The 20,212-nt window shown below is 38.3% G+C and overlaps 1 protein-coding gene across 14 annotated transcripts in view; it reads left to right on the top strand.

Annotated features, from left to right (window-relative positions):
- macf1 (microtubule actin crosslinking factor 1) overlaps nt 1-20,212 on the top strand; it is a 437,138-nt gene that overhangs the window by 175,923 nt on the left and 241,003 nt on the right. For 7 of the 14 annotated variants that reach the window (XM_033045288.1, XM_033045283.1, XM_033045298.1 and 4 more), the window contains exons 3-5: nt 8,449-8,538; nt 14,838-14,933; nt 18,140-18,217. In XM_033045288.1, coding sequence (XP_032901179.1) covers nt 8,449-8,538; nt 14,838-14,933; nt 18,140-18,217 — 264 coding nt within the window. The remainder of the gene's footprint in view (nt 1-8,448; nt 8,539-14,837; nt 14,934-18,139; nt 18,218-20,212) is intronic. The other 7 variants (XM_033045293.1, XM_033045299.1, XM_033045287.1 and 4 more) reach the window with 1 other exon arrangement.

Genomic DNA, 20,212 nt, shown 5'->3' with positions numbered 1-20,212 from the left:
GTTGTGTTCAATGTCCTGATTAAAGAAGGCCAGTTTCCAGTAAACAGCCTTAAATCACATTATCTACCTGCTCTGCAAGGATCTTTGGACTTTGCACATGAAGCTCCAATTTCACACATTTTCTTTAACTGCAATATTGGCACCAATTGTGAAGAAGGATGTAAAATATTCATGAAAAACAATTCTCGCATCCACTGCCTCCACACATGGGTTGCCTTTTGGTCCTCTTTGCAGCTTATCTAGTCACCAAATGCAATAAAATGGTCTTCTTTATTACAGTGAAACCCAAGCATAGATTGAGTGACCATGTTCAGTCTGCAAGGGTAATGTAAAGTCATGCACCCATGAAACAACCCAGTTTTTCTCTCGCTACAAGTTCCTGCCTGTTCTGTCAAGTACTTGTAGCATCCTCATTTCACATTTCTAGCAGCTGTACCATTTAGTATCTAACAATTCTAATGTCTCTTTTATCCATCTTCCTCTAATTGCACTCTTCCAGGCAGATCAGATATGATAAATAACCATCCTTTACTTTCATCAATAACTTTTCTGTCATTTGGACAAACTTGGTCTCCAACTGATCATGGACATTCCTTGTATTCTCTCAGCCTCTCCACCAATGCAAAATGAGAGACCTGTGTGTTCTCAACTTTTTGATTGTGATAAAAGTTCATCAACTTGAAACAATCAACTGCATCTCTCACTACTGAGGTACCTGACCTGCTGGATACCTCCAGCAGTTCTGATTTTGTTTTGATTTTACTTTTACTTATAACTTTTTTTTCTCTTGCACTCCTTTTCTTTTTTAATGTTGCATTTATTTTCACTTCAATTTTCTGTACTTGTCTTGGTTTATTCCTTTTTATGAAGACCTTGGTGTTTAACATAAGCTACCTTTTTCCTTTTGTCTTTGTCTTGCCCTCTACACTGTACGATTGCAAGATCATAGAGGGGTACTTTGGTTATTTGATGCTTGCACGGGGATTCAGTGATTTCTTCTGATGTAATTGACTCAAAGTTATCAATCGCACCCTGAATGCTGCACCTCTACATTGAGTGTTCATGGTTTCAGAGATGCTGAGGAGTTGGTGATGATTGCATTTCTTCAAGGAAATTTAAGCATACTTTTCCTTTGCTCTGTCTATCCCCCCCCCCCCCCCCCCCCCCCCACACCCCCGCACCCACCCCACCCACCCTCCTCCTGGATAATCTCGATGACAATGTACGGAAAGGACAGTGTGATGCAGGAGTCAAAAGTGCATTCCATGGATTTGGCAAGCCGTTTCTTGCTACTGCAAGATTATCTCACTGAATGGATTACCAGAGTAAGAGTTCCCCGTCCACCAAATTGCAAACAGTATTTCAAAAACTGGACTCTATGCCTGTCAAAATGTATTTGCCTCTAAAGAGAACAACCCCAGCTTGTTTACACATTTACCCTATTTAATTTTCAATCTGCTATCGTAAGAGGATTCAGTGAGATGATTCATAACCTTCAGTGTTCCACTTGTGAGTGAATTATGACTGGATTCAGAAAATAAGAGGTGGGTGGATTTGTAGATTAGGATCACGAGAGACAAGAGCTGCATTGACCTATTCCTGCCTGTGCTTTATACTGTTAAGAACTTTAATCGTTGACAATCTTAGACGGTTGCAGTTCACATGAAACTGATATTTTGAATCTGTAAAGTTCTATTCAGAACAAGAACTTTGGGTGTTTGTTATACTCCTGTGATGAAGTTTCATTGGACTGAATTCATCCTAGGATACTGCACTGCAGTGGAAATGGAGAACCTTGTGCTTCAGCGTGACCTCTCACAAAATAAATTCCCTTTGTATGTTCGGGATATATTTTCAAGGACTTCTGAAATAACCTGCGAGATTGGTAGATGATAACTGTTTTGAGGAGTTATCATGTTACTGTCATCCCTGGACTTGAGTCATTTGAGACAAATCCATTTATTCAGTGGCATTTCCATGTCAATGATATTTGGCATTTTCCAATCGGTATATGTGGATCCTCCTTACAAAAGCCTCGGAGTAATATTTCGACCTTAGCAAATATTTATTTATTTAGTGTCAAGTAGTTCACTTCTGTAGTTAATATAAAATCAAAATATTTAGGCATACCAACAATGGTTAAACATTATTTGGATCTCTGTCATGGCTGAGGGTATATTTGATTAGTTTTAGTTATTGCAGAACCTGGATAGCAAGGTAATCATTATAGTGGGTATAGGAATGTTTCAAGTTAAAGCAATATCTCTGTTAAAGAATTAAACATTTTAGTACAGGATTTATTGAAAGATTTTTGAAACAGCTGCATACATTAAAACATATATATATATATTTCCTAATATTAATCCTGCCTTGAATCCAAAAGATAGAATTTTTCATTCTGAGATGTTGCAAATGTAAGTTTTTTATGAAAGTAGATTTTTGATGCCCTTTTAAACAATGCTACAATTCCAATTTAAAACAAATGCAACTCAAAACTTTCAGAAGTATAACTGTTATATTTCAATATGATTTAACCATTGGCTCCAACTAATGATTTTGTATAATGAATAATGGGGATTGCATAACATTTTTAAAACAAGGATAATCTTTTTTAATTTGTTTAGGACCGTACAAAGTTCTTTGTAAACTTTTTGTTTTTTTGCAACATTTTAAGTGTAGTCTGCTTTAAAAATAACTAGACACTGTGGCAGAGCGCTCGAGCTGCTTCCTCATAGCGCCAGAGACCCGGATTTGATCCTGACTACGGATGTTGACTTTTGGAGTTTGTACATTCTCCCCGTGACCGCGTGGGTTTTCCCTAGGTACTCCGGTTTCCTCCCACACGCCAAAGACGTACAAGTTTCTAGGTTAATTGGTTTGGTGTCATTGTAAATTGTCCCTAGTGTGTGTAGAATAGTGTTAATGTGCGGGACTCAGTGGGGCGAAGGGCCTGTTTCCACGCTGTATCTCTAAAATGAAAACTAAAAAAAACCAATGTGCACTCGGTAAACCTACACAAACATCAATATGATCATGACCAGATGTTTTTATTAGTTATGCTAATTGTGAGATAAATAACCACCCTCTGATGGGGACAGATCACCTAGTGTTTGATTTTTGCATCTTTCCCTCGGGGACCAAGCAGGAGCTCCATTTTCTGCCTTGTCCAACAGATGGCGCCTTAGTGAAGACCATTCTCAGTACTGCACTGCGGTCGGTGTCAGCCGAAATGTTGGTACTTGTACTTTAGACCATGTTCTTGTGACGTGCTGCACCATTGCTCAAGTATAAAGCGGTTTTTGTTCCTAGATAAAACCATTTTCTGATTCGGTCTCAAACTATTTGGCTGACCTTGGATTTCTCAATAGGTTTAAACAACTCCTGGAGTAAAAATTATCCTGCATTTCTACTTACTGACATCAATTAAAGCGATTTCATTTTTTTTGTTGAATCACCTTTTTGAAGATTTCCCACGGTTTGTCCTGAATTTTCTATACAATTTATATAACCATGCAATAGTTTAATCCCACGCTAGACTAGATATAGGTCTTAATTTTTTTTAAATTCTTTGAATTGATGCATAATTGTAATTTTTTTAATCTACATGTGACTTGCAACAGGAGTTATTGCCTTGCCCTCTTCAATGAAATGGTCACGTTGAATTACATTCTTGAATAACCACTGTCACAGTGGTGAAGTTAGATAGATAGATAGATAGATAGATAGATAGATAGATAGATAGATAGATAGATAGATAGATAGATAGATAGATAGATAGATAGATAGACTATCTATCTATCTAAGTTGCTGCTAAACTGCAGTTAGGATTGAGATTTCAGCATTTTAAATGATCAACAGTGAAAGTTTGGGGACTTATGTTCAAGTTCGAATGGTGTGTAATCTAGAGGTGAATGTTCTCCTGCAACCTTTGCCTTAGCTGTTCTTGGGAGCTGTTGCCAGAGACCTTTTTTGTCAAGTTGCTGATGTGAATTTCTATAATCGTGCCCTGCAGTCACAGTGCTCCAACACTAGAAGGAGGAGAATTTGAAGACCATGGGTCAGGTGCTGATCAAGTAGTCACACATCACAGTAACAGGCAGTGGCAGACTGGCCAGGGTGTCAGCTTGCCTAATGGCAAGTGGGCCCCTGATGAAGTGATAGCAAGTGATGGCAAGTGGGCCCCTGTTAAATTATAGCATTGTAGTTGTGGGTGGGCCCCCTTTGTCTCCTGGCAACCAATATTTTTAGACCCAGTCCGCTACTGGTAACAGGCCCACCAGCCCAACTCGTCCAAGATGCCCCATCTAAGCTACCCACATTTTCATGGATTTGGCCCATATCCCTCTAAAGCTTTTCTATCCATGTACCTGGAGTTCTGGAGTTTAGAAGGTCGAGAGGGGATCTTATTGAAACATGTAAGATTGTTAAGGGCTTGGACATGCTAGAGGCAGGAAACATGTTCCCGATGTTGGGGTAGTCCAGAACCAGGGGCCACAGTTTAAGAATAAGGAGTATGCCATTTAGAATGGAGACGAGGAAACACTTTTTCTCACAGAGAGTGGTGAGTCTGTGGAATTCTCTGCCTCAGAGGGCGGTGGAGGCAGGTTCTCTGGATGCTTTCAAGAGAGAGCTAGATAGGGCTCTTAAAAATAGCGGAGTCAGGGGATATGGGGAGAAGGCAGGAACGGGGTACTGATTGGGGATGATCAGCCATGAGCACATTGAATGGCGGTGCTGGCACGAAGGGCCAAATGGCCGACTCCTGCACCTATTGTCTACCTGTCCCAATGTCTTTTAAATAAGCATTGTGTTACATTTCTAGAACTTTATAGTGTGGAGGTTCTTTAGATAGCCAGAAGGTGAAATTAAATTTTATTCCAATAGTCAGACTCAATAGTGGTGTTAAAGGTGTTTAATTTGGCATCAGTAATGCCAGTCATTATGCAAGATTTATGTAATGTGTTATTTATTCTCGATGTTCACCAAGTTTTGTTGTATACAACATTAATCTGAAAATTGTTAATGATAAGGAACATTGCAATGGAGATACAGGAGCCTGCACATACTGGAAACAGAAGCACAAAACAAAAGGCTGGAGGAAATCAGTGTATTATGCAGCACCTATGGAGGCAATGGGATAATTGACATTACTGATTTAATTACTGATATTTCCTCAGATTTAAAATAGGTTTGTATCTTTATACAATTAAAGTTGGAGAACATCCGGAATAAATAACATATTACATAAATACCAATGCCAAATTAAACACCGTTAACAAAACTATGGAGTCTGGTTATTGGAATAGAATTTCATATTGTGTTTTCAAGCACAGAGCCTTTGAATTACAGCTGGGATATTGCTAAGTCAGAGCACTTATCAATTTCTTGATGTCAAAGGAATTGGCAAGCTGGCTCAAGTTGTGTTAATGGGAAACCTCGTAAAAAGTTAGGAAGGACCATTCAGTTGGCACATCTAGCTGAAGATGATTGGAAACTGGTTTATTGTATACATTACTTTGCAAGAAATGCTTGTTGATAACCTTCCTCTGGGTAATAAATGAAACTAGTTTTGATTGACAATTTAAGTTGTTTTCCATGAACAAGTTTGTGACATATTTGCATTTCCAGTAATAATTTAAATGTGAGCTATTTTCAATTTTGATGATATTTGAACTCTTCATCCTCACTCATTGTATTTTAATCTGGGAAAGTGTTTTAAAGTTAAGCTGAACACATTTCAGTTATTCTGCCTTCTTGGCTGTCCTTCCACTTCTAATATCCACTTTTACCTATTTAAGAAAAATCTTGTACCCTCTGGATTGCCTTTCTTCATTTGTTTTGAGTACATTGAAGGATGCTTAATTAGTTTTCACTTAATTTTATTTCAATTATTCCTCTTATTTACTCATCATGAAATTGCAGATCTGTTCACCTATTGATGGTTAATTTCTTCTGACTATTTGTCTCATGAGCCAGGAAGAAACAAATTCATTTAATATCATGTTCATCATCTAAAACATAAAGTTCTCATCTATAATCGTACTTAAATAGCTGTGCAGCACATTTTCTTTAGCAGTCAACGTGACTTACCTCTGCAGTTCAATAAAGTTACAGTCGAAATTCCTTGAGGAAATACTTTATCACACCTCTGCTTGGATCCATATTCTTTAGTGAAACAAATGACAAAAGATTAATTAAACTGTTTATTAAACTTGTCCACTGATAAGGGAGGGTCTCTCTAAATGGAGTCTTAAACAGTTGTTCCAAAGCAAATAGAAATATACTCTTGGATTGTAATTGTATCTTGAGAAATGTGGCTCAAAATGTGTTGACAAATGTAAATTAGATTTAGTTTACGTTTCTCAAATGGAATGTGCAAAGTTAAGCAAGGGGTCAGGATTGATCAGTACATACCACCTACTCTTTCTCCCTGTCACCGCTGGGCCCACCCTACTAATCTATCCATTGACCCTGTGGAGAATGGACTTTAATAGATATGCCAACAATTACATTATATTACTGTATCTCCAGGTCTAACAGTGGATATTTTTAAGACGGAGATCGATAGATTCATGATTAGTACAGGTGCCAGATGTAATGGGGGGGAAGGCAGGAGAATGGGGTTAAGAGGGAGAGATAGATCAGCCATGATTGAATGGCGGAGTAGACTTGATGGGTCGAATGGCCTAATTCTACTCCTATCACTTATGACCTTATGACTAACAACAAAATCCCAAAAATATACATAAGGAAAATTCTGGTTTGATATCTTGGCAAATTTGGTGGTATGCATTAATAGTCAAGTTGACAAATATTGAAAGTTTGTCCTGGGTAGTTGAGAAGCTGAGATCACTGTTGATCAGCTATAATTTTATTGAATGTTGGAGCAGGCTTGGGGATGAGTGTCAAGCTGCTCTGAATCTGTATGCTCTTGTATGTTTGTAGCAGTGTTGTAACATTCGTAAATGAACAGTTGGATGGGAAGAAAGTACAATTTCATACGGCATAATATGAAAAAAATTGAGGTGGTACACTTTGGTACAAAGAAATAGAAATGCAGAGTTTAATGAAACAATGCTCAGAGTGATCTGTGTGACCTTGTACAAGGTACAGTATGTGCAGGTACAACCAATTAAAAGTTAAATGGTGTGCGGGCCTTTATTCTTGTACACTGATCCTCTTATAATAGAGACACCTTGCTGTACTTCTGCAGCTCTATATTTATGTAAATATCTGGCCTCCCTACCAAGGAAGGGATACTTGTGACAGAGGGAATACAATGAAGGTTCACTAGACTGAGTCATGTGAATACAGGCTTGTTGGTTGTGGAGAAATTGGACACATTGGACCTGTCTCCAATTGAAATTATAAAAATGAAGGGTGAATGATTTGAAACATGCGACATTCTTATAGGGCTCGACAAGGACAATATGTTTTTCTGGCTGCGATGCCTAGAATCTTTAGTCACAGTCTCAAAATCCGAGTTTTGCCATGTGAGGCAGGAGAAGAAATTTCTGCAGCAAGTGAGTTATGACTGGAATTCTCTATCCAAGCAGTCTGTGGAGGCTTAGTTGCTGAATGAATATATTGAAGATAGAGATAAATAAATTGTTGGATATTAATGAGATGTAGAATTTGTGGGTTTAGTATTCAATAACAGTCTGACCTATCACCTATTTTATCGTTGAAGTCAATAACTGAAAGCAAGCATGCTTTATATTAGAGTAGAAATTAGATTCATTTCAGTAAGGAAGTTGAGAATGCTTTTAAATACAAGACCTAACTTACAGCTTCCATCGAGAGCAATTTAATGGAGTACAGTTTAAATTTTTGAAGGCTCTCCATCAGCCAATTGTCAGTTAGTTTTAACAACCAAACTGGTTACAAAGCAACGTGACTATTTAACTACAAAACCAACCCTTAACTGCAGCAGAATCCTATGTCTTTCAAGTAAGTTTTTATTTTCTGACATTCATTTGGTATGTCTATGACTGCATCAGTTTTCTCAATTTGTTGGTAAGCTATATTTTCGTGACTCAATCGGGTAGGAATATACAGCAAAAGCTTATTTCTAATGTAAGGCCATGGTTTGAGCTGGTGGCTGACTTTAGCTGGTAGAAAGCTGAGGATTTAGCTCCCGTAATCGTGGGTTGGTTCGGGCAAAATTGGTGCGACCTCTTCTTACTATTAAACATTGACCTTGCTGTTACTGCTCGCATATGGATGATGCACAGTGAGCTTTAGAGGTAGTTGAAATTGAAACCCATGATAGGCAAAGTAATTGCCTCAACTATTTTTTCCACGGGTATTTTGCTGGCTGCGAGAGAGCCGACCACTGCAGATCTATGAATTGCACTTCTCAAAAATATCAGTAATCAGAGTGATTGAAATATACCAAAACTTCATTTGTTATTCTATAATAAAGTTACTTTATCTCCTTTATTTTAGGTACGGAAACATATAAATGATCTTTATGAAGATCTAAGAGAAGGACATAACTTGATCTCCCTCCTGGAAGTCCTCTCTGGGGTGACTCTAGTAAGTACTATTTGCATTGAGTACATTGCATATTTCTTTATATAAACTTTGATTAAATACTTCCAACAATTTTACAGCAGGAGAATGTGTTATTACACTGTATTACACTGTATTGTATTACACTGAAGCCATGCGATTGCCTCATATGATTATTATTATGGTTATTGACAGAATGCACTCGTGAAGACCATTTTTCTCTATTTAAAAAAAAATGTATTTACAATTCAACAATAATTTATTTTTTAAATTGCAGTGGAAAGGAATTCTGTTTTTCATAACAAACATTACTTTAACTACCTGTATCATGTTTCACCTCGTGTTTTCTGCTGATGGTGAGTGCTTGAAAATCATGAGATGGTTTAATGTTTTTTAGATATTCAGCCTAAAATTAGTTTGGATTGAGTAAAACATGGCAGAGAGTAGATATGAACCATCTGGATAATCCAATGTGTTTTCAGAACATTGCAGTCTTCTCTTGAAACACTGAACAGGATTTAATTGTTAATGCACAGTGGTGACATCTAGTGGATGAGAACCAGCGCTCCTCTGATAATAATGCACTTTAACATTTTAAGGGAAAAGAACAAAGATCGACTGAGTAAAAGTTCTAAATTGAGATGTCCTGTTTTAGCAAAAGTGGACTGGGAACAACTTCTTGAAGATAAGGAGTCTGAGGAAGGATCCCAACCCAAAACATCCACTTCCTGACTCACTGAGTTACTCCAGCACTTCTTGTCTTCGGAGATAAATCAGGATCAGGACATTGAGACATTCTGGAAGAAGATAATGATCCAGATCAGATATGTACCCAATAAAAGACATGTAGGAACTTCCAAATCTAAATCCCCAAGGAGTCTTAAGAATATGTGAAGTAAAATCATGCAACGGAGAGCTCAAGGCCATAATATATGAGGAGTATACAAAATCCGGGAATGTAATTAGAAATAAATTATGGTAGCAAAGAATAGGGCATATAAAAAATATTGGTGGGAAACAATAGAGAAATGATAGGGGAGTTATTCGGTTCTACCTTGAGATTGGGTCTCATCGATTTCTACATTTTTTAAATAAGGATATGAAGGGATAGATCCTACTCATGTATTTCTAAATAAAAACTGTAAAAATGACCTTTATGCAAAGGGGGAAAAAAAGTTGTTTTTTTTCTAAATGAATATATTGCATCTGGCTTTGTGGAGAAATGGATGATATAGATATTAACATTAGGGAGGAAGCAATGTGGGTGCATAGAAAGTACATTAAGGGGATCTGCATCTTGAAAGCTCAATTCATAACAGGACTCAGACAAAAGAAAGAGCTGATCTGAAAAGAAGCAAGGAATGGAATAATTAAGGCACTGGCTGTCATATTCCAATACACTTTACCAGAGTCATTGTGATAAAGGACTGGAAAATAATCGAGCTAACATTTTAAAGGAGGAGGAAAGATAGATTAATATTGGATAATTCAGCATCTAAAGAGACATGCGTTTAATGGGGCACAATCAATGAGCACTTATTGAGGGACGATCTTATCTGACCCACAATTACATATTTTGAGGATGGAATAATGAGGGTTGAATGGGTAGCGTTTTTTTTTAACAAGACATTTGATAAAGTCTTAAAGGGCAGATTGATCTGGATCATAGTACAAGAGATGCAAATAACTAATAAAATAAACAGTAAAATAATAAGCACTGTAGCGGGAATTGGGAGTGCAGGTAAATGGATCCCAGAAGATGGCAGGTGGTCACAAATGCTGGAGAAACTCAGCAGGTGAGGCAGCATCTATGGACCGAAGGAATAGGCGACGTTTCGGGTCGAGACCCTTCTTCAGAAGCTGGCAGGATTGGTAGGTTGTAATTAAGTAGACATTGGGAAAATCATTGACTGAAACTTAGAATACAGGCGCTGGGATATTTTGATTGAAAGATACAGCATAGAAACAGGCTCGTTGGCTTAATGAGTCGATGCCAGCTTTCGATCACTTGTTCACTCCTGTTATCCTACTTTCCCATGTCATGTTAGAACTGCAGTTAAGAAATGACTGGAGTATTGTGTTGTTATGGCCACTGCTCTCTAGAAAGATGTAATAGCTCTAAAGAGACTGCAGAGGATATTTGCATGCATGTCAGTGGGAGAATAACAGTTATGAAGACAGATTAATTAGGCAATGCTAGTTTTACTTCAGATTTAGATGAAGAAAATTGATTGCCACATTTTTATTCATGTGAGACCCAGACAAAGTTAACAGGAAGGACCCATTTCTCTCGGCAAAAGGTTGATAACTAGGGATTACTTAAACTAATTGGTGAAAAGATTAGTGAAGAAAGTAGTGGAGTCTTGAAATGCTGATGAAGACTGAAATACTTATCACATTTAAAAGGAGGTCCAGATGCAGGATCGCAGCCCAGAATATCGATCACCCCTTTGCCTCTACAGATGTGGCTTCATCCACTGAGTTCTTCCAGCAGTTTACTTTTGGTCCACTTAAAATGTCTATGGATGAACTGGGAAGTAGAACAAACCTAAATATCCAGCATGGGCCAGGCTGGGCCAAATAGTCATTTCGTGTTCTATAGAAGAACAATGAATTAATTTAATCCAATCCAATCCAACTTTATTTGTTAAGCACTTTAAAACAACCAATGTTGACCAAAGTGCTGTACAGAAGAATAAACAAGACATCATAAACAGACAACATAACAGAACATAACATAACAGCTCACATAAGGCGCAAAAATTACATATGAAATACAACAATAAATTAAAAGACATAAAACATGAGTAAAAATAATAGCCACGCAATAAAAGCAATCAAAATAAGAAATTAAATCAAGTAAATAAAGTCGACATCTTACTGGGTATCAAAGGCCACGGAGAAGAGATGGGTTTTAAGAAGTGATTTCAAAACAGACAGAGAAGAGGCCTGTTTAATGTGGAGAGGCAGATCGTTCCATAATTTGGTGCCGACACAGCAAAGGCACGGCCCCCTCTGAGCTTCCGCTTAGTTTTAGGCCCACTCAGGAGCAGCTGATTATCTGACCTGAGAGAGCGGGCGGGTGTATAAGGGTGTAGAAGCTCAGATAGGTAGGGCGGGGCAAGACCATTCAGGGATTTAAAAGCAAATAAAAGAATTTTAAAATGGATCCTAAACTGAATAGGCAACCAGTGGAGTGAGGCTAAAATGTGCGAAATGTGCTCATGTTTACGTGTGTGAGTTAAAAAACGTACAGCTGCATTCTGTACCATCTGGAGACGGGCGATGGAGGACCCACTAACCCCCACATACAGTGCATTGCAGTAATCCAGCCGAGTGGTAACAAAGGCGTGGATTACCGTCTCAAAGTGCTGCATTGACAGAATTGGCTTTATTTTGGCCAGCTGCCTCAAATGGAAAAAGCTTGATTTAACAACAGCCATATAACCATATAATATAACCATATAACAATTACAGCACGGAAACAGGCCATCTCGACCCTTCTAGTCCGTGCCGAACACATAATCTCCCCTAGTCCCATATACCTGCGCTCAGACCATAACCCTCCATTCCTTTCCCATCCATATAACTATCCAATTTATTTTTAAATGATAAAAACGAACCTGCCTCCACCACCTTCACTGGAAGCTCATTCCACACAGCTACCACTCTCTGAGTAAAGAAGTTCCCCCTCATGTTACCCCTAAACTTCAGTCCCTTAATTCTCAAGTCATGTCCCCTTGTTTGAATCTTCCCTACTCTCAGTGGGAAAAGCTTTTCCACGTCAACTCTGTCTATCCCTCTCATCATTTTAAAAACCTCTATCAAGTCCCCCCTTAACCTTCTGCGCTCCAAAGAATAAAGCCCTAACTTGTTCAACCTTTCTCTGTAACTCTGTAACTAGCCTTGATCTGACTGTCAAATTTAAGCTCAGCGTCCACTTTAACCCCTAGGTTTGTGATGCTTGGTTTGATATACTGGGCCAGGGAGCCCAGATCTACAGGGGGGGCCCCCAGTGTTGCCACCAAAAACCATTACTTCCGTCTTTTTATCATTAAATTTAAAAAAGTTCAGAGCCATCCAGGCCTTTATGTCGTTGAGACACTCAAGTAACAGTCCGACAGAGTGTTCATCCTTCTTTTTAAGAGGCACATAAATCTGGCTGTCGTCTGCATAAAAGTGGAATGAAATTCCGTGCTTCCTAAGTATGGAACCAAGTGGGAGCAAATAGAGAGAAAAGAGGAGAGGGCCAAGAACTGAGCCCTGTGGGACCCCACACGAGAGAGGAGCAGAGGATGATACAGTCCCCAAGGCTGACACAGAAAGTTCGATCAGCCAGGTACGACCTGAACCACTCTAGTGCTATGCCCCTGATACCCACCCACTGCTTCAAACGTGAGATCAATATTTCATGATCCACTGTGTCAAAAGCAGCAGTCAAATCTAAAAGCACAAGGGTAACACAGTCACCACGGTCAGTAGCTAAAAAAATATCATTAAAAACTCTTAAAAGGGCTGATTCGGTGCTGTGCAGGGATTTAAAACCGGATTGGAAAACTTCTAAAATATTATGTTCTTCCAGAAAGGCCATTAATTGACTGTGCACGATCTTCTCCAGGATTTTTGATAGAAAAGGCAGTTTGGAGATAGGCCTGAAATTTCCAAGAACTGCAGGGTCAAGAGCAGGTTTTTTAATCAGGGGCTGTACTACTGCATGTTTAAAATTTTCAGGGACAACACCTGAGGACAGACTGCTATTAATGACTGCAATAACAGATGGTCCTACAAGTCTATGAATTGACTATCACAGGCAGCAATAGGTCAGGTAGCAATAGAGAAGAATTGACTTATCCCAGTCGCAAATGGGACTCTACTGAGACAGTGACTCCAAATTTCCCATTCCTCTCCAGGGGAACCATCCTTTGTAGCATCTATCCAATCAAGCCTCATCACGATCTTAAAATATTTCCATTAGATCACTTCTCCTCCTCATAAACACCAGTGTCAATTTACTTCATATTTCCTTGTAGGTTATCTTATTCTTACCTGTAATCAATTGCGTAAACTTTCTCTTGCATTTCTTCCAGAGATATTGAAACGGAGATTGAAGAAACTTCTTCCTACATCCTCTTTCTCCTGCAAAGGATTTTTGACTTGAAACCTTAACTATGTTTCTCTTTCCACAGTGGCTGCCTGATCTGAGTATTTCCAGCATTTTCTGTTTTTTTTCTTTCAGATTTTCAGCATTTACAGCAATTACCAATTGTACATATTCAATTTTATAAATAAATTATATGCATTGTTACAATAAAGACAAACCATTTGGATCTGTGACAGCCTTTCAAAACATCAAGATTTTCCAAAGTGCTCCCCAACCAATCAAATATTCTATTATCGACACAAAAAGCTGGAGTAACTCAGCGGGACAGGCAGCATCGCTGGAGAGAAGGAATGGGTAACGTTTCGGGTCGAGACCCTTCTTCAGGCTGGAGTCTCAACCTGAAATGTCACCCATTCCTTCTCTCTAGAGATGCTGCCTGTCCCGCTAATTTACTCCAGCTTTTTGTGTCTATGGTTTAAACCAGCATCTGCAGTTCCTTCTTACAAATATTCTATTATGTTGTGCTTTCTCTCAGCATAAATAGAAAATTAGAAATTAATACGTGCTACTCACAAATCTATTGAACATACTAGTTGTTAAATGCTTCAAGATACCTTGAGGTTAAAAATAAATGCTCCATGTAAGTGCATTTTCCTTTTCTCTTTCCAAAAGTGAAAACTGTAATCTATTTTTCATTGTCATCATATGATGGCACTAATACTACTTAAATGTATCTTCATATTCCTTTTCAAGTCCAGCATATGTATTTGATAAAATGAAAAAAGTTTTTTTTTGCAGCTTCATGGATATTCTGAAATGCTCAACCTCTTTCTCGTGGTTTGTCAAGTGCAAATGGTAGAAGTTTCTTGGAAAAGTTAAAATTGTGTCTCCGATGAACGTCTTCCATTCTTAAAGCATTCTCTTCACTGGCCATATCAAAAGCATCTGTATCTGAAGCTTGTCTGTATTTACTGAGTGAGGCATTCAAGCACTGGGAACCATAAAACATTACCAATTTAAATAAAGCCCTGGATTATAAATTGACCCTGTATTCTTTGACTGCCTCTCAAGGACAACATTTGCTGATAGATTTTATTCACTCGCAGGGCCTTTGAATGATTTTTATTCATTTCATTTAATCTTTTGCTTTTATTTCACCTTTGCTTTTTCATTTCCTCCTCATTTTTCTCCTGCTATTCTCTATTTGCTTCATGGTGATTAGCATAAGGAGCAGTTTGTCACGAAGAATTTGCGCTTGGCCAGACCGCCATCCTGCGTCTCTGAACGCTGCCAAGAGGAGGCGGATGATGTTGAGGGGGTAGGTGCCACAAAACACAAAAGGCAATGCAATCAATACTGTATCACTCCTAGGTAATCCATATTGTTTATTAATCAATGGGTTTTGTAAATAAATGTGAGCGTATTTTGATTACCCAGAACTTTATACAAGATAGACTTATTACTGGGATTTGTTCTGTAGTAAGAATCTGAAGAAGGGTCCCAACCCAAAACTTTACCTATCCTTGTTCTCCAGAGATGCTGCCTGACCTGCTGAGATACTCCAGCACTTTGTGTCTTTATTTGAATATACTTTTTTAATTTAGCTTGGTTTTGCCTCATTTCTCATGACTGATTCACCAATGCTTCATGTTGTAGCTGGAACCACTTGCTCTTTATCCAGGCTTCCAGTGGTAATGTTTTTATTAGGAGAGTATCCATTTTGTTCCTGAGAGGAGGTAATCTATCTCAACACAGTCATGACTCCTCTAAATGGAGTGTAAGGGGGAAGAAAGAGTAGTTTTGTGAATCTAAATTGTTGTGATGGGATTCTATCTTTAAAACATAGCCTCGAGGTTTATAACATAATTAATATTTTGAATTTGGAATCTGATACTTTAACCCCTTGCGTATCCTTGGTAATGTTATTATATATAATATTATAACAGAGCCCAGCAATTGTTACATAATTGAAATAGCCATTGATATTTAATATTCATATTTAATATTGTATGGATGTTCATTCAGAACCCAAAGCTGTTATATGCAGCCACTGAATAGTGAGGAAATGCACAGGAATAAACCTGTCACAAGTTGGTTTTGAGACTGGCATGAAATTAGTATTGATTCAGTTATACAAATATATTTCTGTGGATTATCCAGTATTGATACAGTATCTTGTGGCAACAATACGCATGAAGACAGCACAACTAATTCTAGTCTTTCCTTCATAACATTCTTTCATTTATCGTTTGTTCCTTCATTTATCATTTTGAGCATTTTGGGTTAATTATTTCCATAATTCATGTCATTGTAAATATAGTCTGGGCTAAATAACATGCACAGAGTGGATTGCAGATCATGTTATTTTTGTTTAAACATAAAATAAGGCTGTCCAATTACTGTGCAATACATTCTTTAAAAGGAACAATCCCAAATATTTTCCCCATTAAATTTACTCTGATTTAATTCTAATCAATGGAAAATTTGATGACCGTTTACCACGTTTTCAGCTGTGTGCCTTGGTAGGCACAATGAAGGGAACAACACGACTCGGAAAAGGTTTTTCTGTGTGCTGCCTGGGAATTTGGCACTGGTTTCAATGATGCTATTAACCCAGTGTTTGCTGAGACGTGAACTAACATTGCACATGTCTTTTTTAACAAAGAACGTTCTCTTCCTAATTACTTGCTTATTAATAACCAGAAGCTGTTGTGAGGAATGAAGTGGTAAGTTGGCATGAAACAAATATTGCCAGTGTTTGATGCAAGATGTATATTTTGCTGCACTCCATGTTTTGGGATATATGTTTTACATGGACATTGCCAAAGTAGTGGTTACAAGTCAGTCACAATTTAATTTATAAACTTCTTAATCTTATATATTCATACATTTCATAATACATATTGGTTGGCAATCTGTACATTATACAAAATAATGTGAAGATAAACTGTACCTTGCCAAAGTGCAAGTTTTGGTATGCAGTCTTCTTGTCTAATTACAATAGAATGATTTAAAAACATTTGCTGTCCTTTTTATACTCATTGATGTAAGGTGCAGAAAGATATCAGTGAACTAGTAGATGGGTGCAAAAGTGACAAATGGAATTCAGTCTGGGAATGTGGCTAATGGGTTTGGGGAAGGCAAACAAGGTGAAGTTTTGCATGACAAATATTGTTAAACTTACACATATTAAATGTTGTATTATAATGAGCCCTCTACATAATCCCAATTAGAAAAATCATAGGATGGGGACTGAGTTAGGAAAGACCCATTTTATCAAATGGAATCTCCTGGCAACATTGATTTTACACATTTTTTCCCTTTATTTTGAAAGTTATTTTCTGCTGTATTTTAAAAGCAATTTGCACTTTATTAAATGTCTCTACAAAGTCGCAATATAACCAAGTCACCTTCCCCGCGGTCAGTGTAGTGAGATCGCGGACAATGTCTGCTGGAGAATTAGTGCAACAAACTTTCATTCTGCCACCCCTCCGTAATAAAATAGTACAGTGCTTTGAGCCAAACCCCAGGGCATGTTTATCCTTCAGAGAACAAGAGATTTATGTCTGTGCACACTGCAGACATATAAGGAAATAAAAGTTTACATCCCATTGGATATGTTTTTTTTAATGTGTCATTTGGAATATGTATTATCCAATATTGTGAGGCATTCTTAATTATGGGCATCCATTTGGCACTGAGGGCTTATAAACTTTTATCATTAGTTGACTGCATATAATGTAAAACAACGATTATATTTGAGATATTAAGTCTAAAATGCTACGTGAAGAATCATTTACATCCTATTAATATCATTTAATTTGAAAATTGATGGAGGTCTTCTTTACCACACTAAGTAATAGCCTGAAAAATGAAAATGTACAACTCAACTTTGATGAGAAGATATATCATGTGAAAATACAATGCTTTAGCATTGTTCCAGGATTTGCAGCATCCTCCACTGAATATATTGCAAGACTTGAGTTTGATTGTCGGGAAGTGTGGTTGAAGCTTTAGGTTGGAAAACCAGTGGAGCTTTAGGGTGAGAGGGAAATCATGGTTGAATTAGAAGCTACTGAAGGAATTAAATGACTATTGGGCTCCAGGGTGACCACCTGCTGATGGCTAGATTGCAAGGCCAAATTGGAGAAAAATATGGATAGAGGAATGCCTGTGTACCTTTTTTTCAATATAATACAGCCGCCGTGTATTCACTATTAAGGAGCTTCATCTACCATCCAGTCCCGACACTGTCTCACGCCGTTAAAATAAAACTTAGGGCTAAATTTATTGAACATATTTTGGGATGAGCAAAAGACTGACACTGTGACCTATTTTGTGATGTTGTCTTCTACACATAATGATAATTGTTACAAAACATGTGTTAACCTGAATAATGGGAGTGGGGGTCGATAAAATTGACAGAAAGCAAGTATTCTGGCTTGTATTAATCAAAACCCAAAGCAATTTTTAAATTTGTGTTAAAGTTAAAAGGTGCCATTAATCTTTCTCTGTTCTTTGTAGCCTCGTGAGAAAGGACGCATGCGATTTCACAGGTTGCAAAATGTACAGATTGCACTTGACTATTTAAAGCAACGGCAGGTAGGTAATTTTAGGTGTACAGGCCCAATAATTATGTAATTAGATTATCAGTCCTGAGGTACATTCAAATTCCAGCTGGAACGGTATTAAACAATTTACAAATTATAAGATTTTTATTTTGCTGCTCACAGCCCTTCTCATGTGCTGTCCGTGTGGAGTTTGCATGCTCTTCCTGTGACTGCATGGATTTCTTCTAGGTGCTCCAGTTTCCTATCACATCCCAAAGATGTGCAAGTGTGTAGGTTAATTGACCTTCATAAATTGCCCCTGATGTGTAAGGTGTGCATGTGTAAATGAGATAATCAAGAACTTGTGTGAATGGATGAGTAGTTCACGTGGACTTGGTAAGCTAAAAGGTCTGTTCCCATGCTGCATCACTAAACTAAAGAGTTTGAATCTGTTACATACCATCCTAATTTAGACAAGTCCTTGTTAGAACATACAGAACATAGTACAGCAAAGGAACAGGCCCTTTGGCCCACCATATTTGTGATGAACAGGATGCCAGGTTAAAGTCATCTCCTCTGCCTGCATGTAATCCATATATCTCCATTCCTTTCATATCCATGCCTATATCTGGAGGCCTCTTAGATTCCTTTATTGTATCTGCCTCCACCACCTCCCCTGGCAGCTTGTTCCAGTACCTATCATTCTCTGTGTTTAAAATAAAACTTGTCTTGCACATTTCTAAACTTTACCCCTCTCACCATGAAGCTATGGCCTCTGTCTTTGACAGTAAATGATTCAATGATACATTATTGTCACATGTACCTAGGTACAGTGAAATTCTTTGTTTTTGCATACAAAGCACAAAAAGTCGCCACAGTTCTGGTGCCGACAAAGTTACAAAATTACTCCATGGAGTCATGTTGGTCCCTTTTTGTTCTTGGTTGCTGTCAGCGGCGTGGCCCGACTGCCTCATTCAGCTAATACTCATTCACAGTATCATTGTCACTACCACATTAGCGGTAATCAGAGCCTGGCTCATAGCTCAAACAAACCTATTTTCTATACTGAGCACCACCAATGTTAGTTCGTCATTTTTGTCTGTTAGATTTGTCTTTGAAAACAACCCCATCAATCATCTTGGTCACCTCTTCAAAAATTCTCAAATTGGGAAGAGAGTTTCTCACATAGAAAACCATGCTGTCCATCCCCAATCAGTCTGTGTAGATGCTGGTGGATCCCGTCTCTGAGAATCCCCTTCAAAACCTTGCCCGCTACTGATGTAAGGCTCGCTGTAGTTCCCAGACCTTTCTTAAATATTTCGTAAATAGAGGCAAATATTAGCCACAAGTGCCAAGTAACATCTCTACTATAAACATGCCTAGGCAATGACCACTTCCTGCAAGAGAAGGTGTAAATGTCTATCCTTGACATTCAATGTCATTGCTTAGCTCCCATCATCAATATCCACGGGGATCACATTGACCAAAGTGGATCAGCTGTGTGCAAACTGTGGCTGCAAGAGCAGGTCAGACGCTGTTGTGAGTGACTCGACACCTGAGAGCCCAAATACTCTCCAGCATCTACAAGGCCTGAATCAGCAGTGTCATGGAATTACCTCCACTTACATGGATGAGTCAACATTGAACTGATATCCAGGAATCACAACATTATCCAAAAAACAGCCTGCTTGAATGCTATCCGGTCAAACATCTCAGAAAAATCCATCACCTCCTCCAACATGCAGTGGCTGAAGTGCATACCATATACAAAATACCTAGCAGTTACTTGCCCAGGCCACTCCAAAGCTAGGCTCTACACGAAGGACAAGGCTTCAGGTGTATGTAAATACCAGCTGCATGTTCACTTCCACATTCACGTCATCCTGACCTGGAACACCATTCCCTCGCTGCTCTGAGTCTAAATCCTGGAACTCCTTACCCAAAGACACTGTGCGAATAGCTTCAGCCAGGAAATCCAATGGTTCAAGATGGTGAATCATAAAATCGTCTCCAGGGCAATTAAAAATAAATAATGCGTGCTGGCCTT

This window comes from Amblyraja radiata, chromosome 27, assembly GCF_010909765.2.
Source record: "Amblyraja radiata isolate CabotCenter1 chromosome 27, sAmbRad1.1.pri, whole genome shotgun sequence".
Lineage (NCBI taxonomy): Eukaryota > Metazoa > Chordata > Chondrichthyes > Rajiformes > Rajidae > Amblyraja > Amblyraja radiata.
This window is presented reverse-complemented; position numbering and strand designations above follow the sequence as displayed.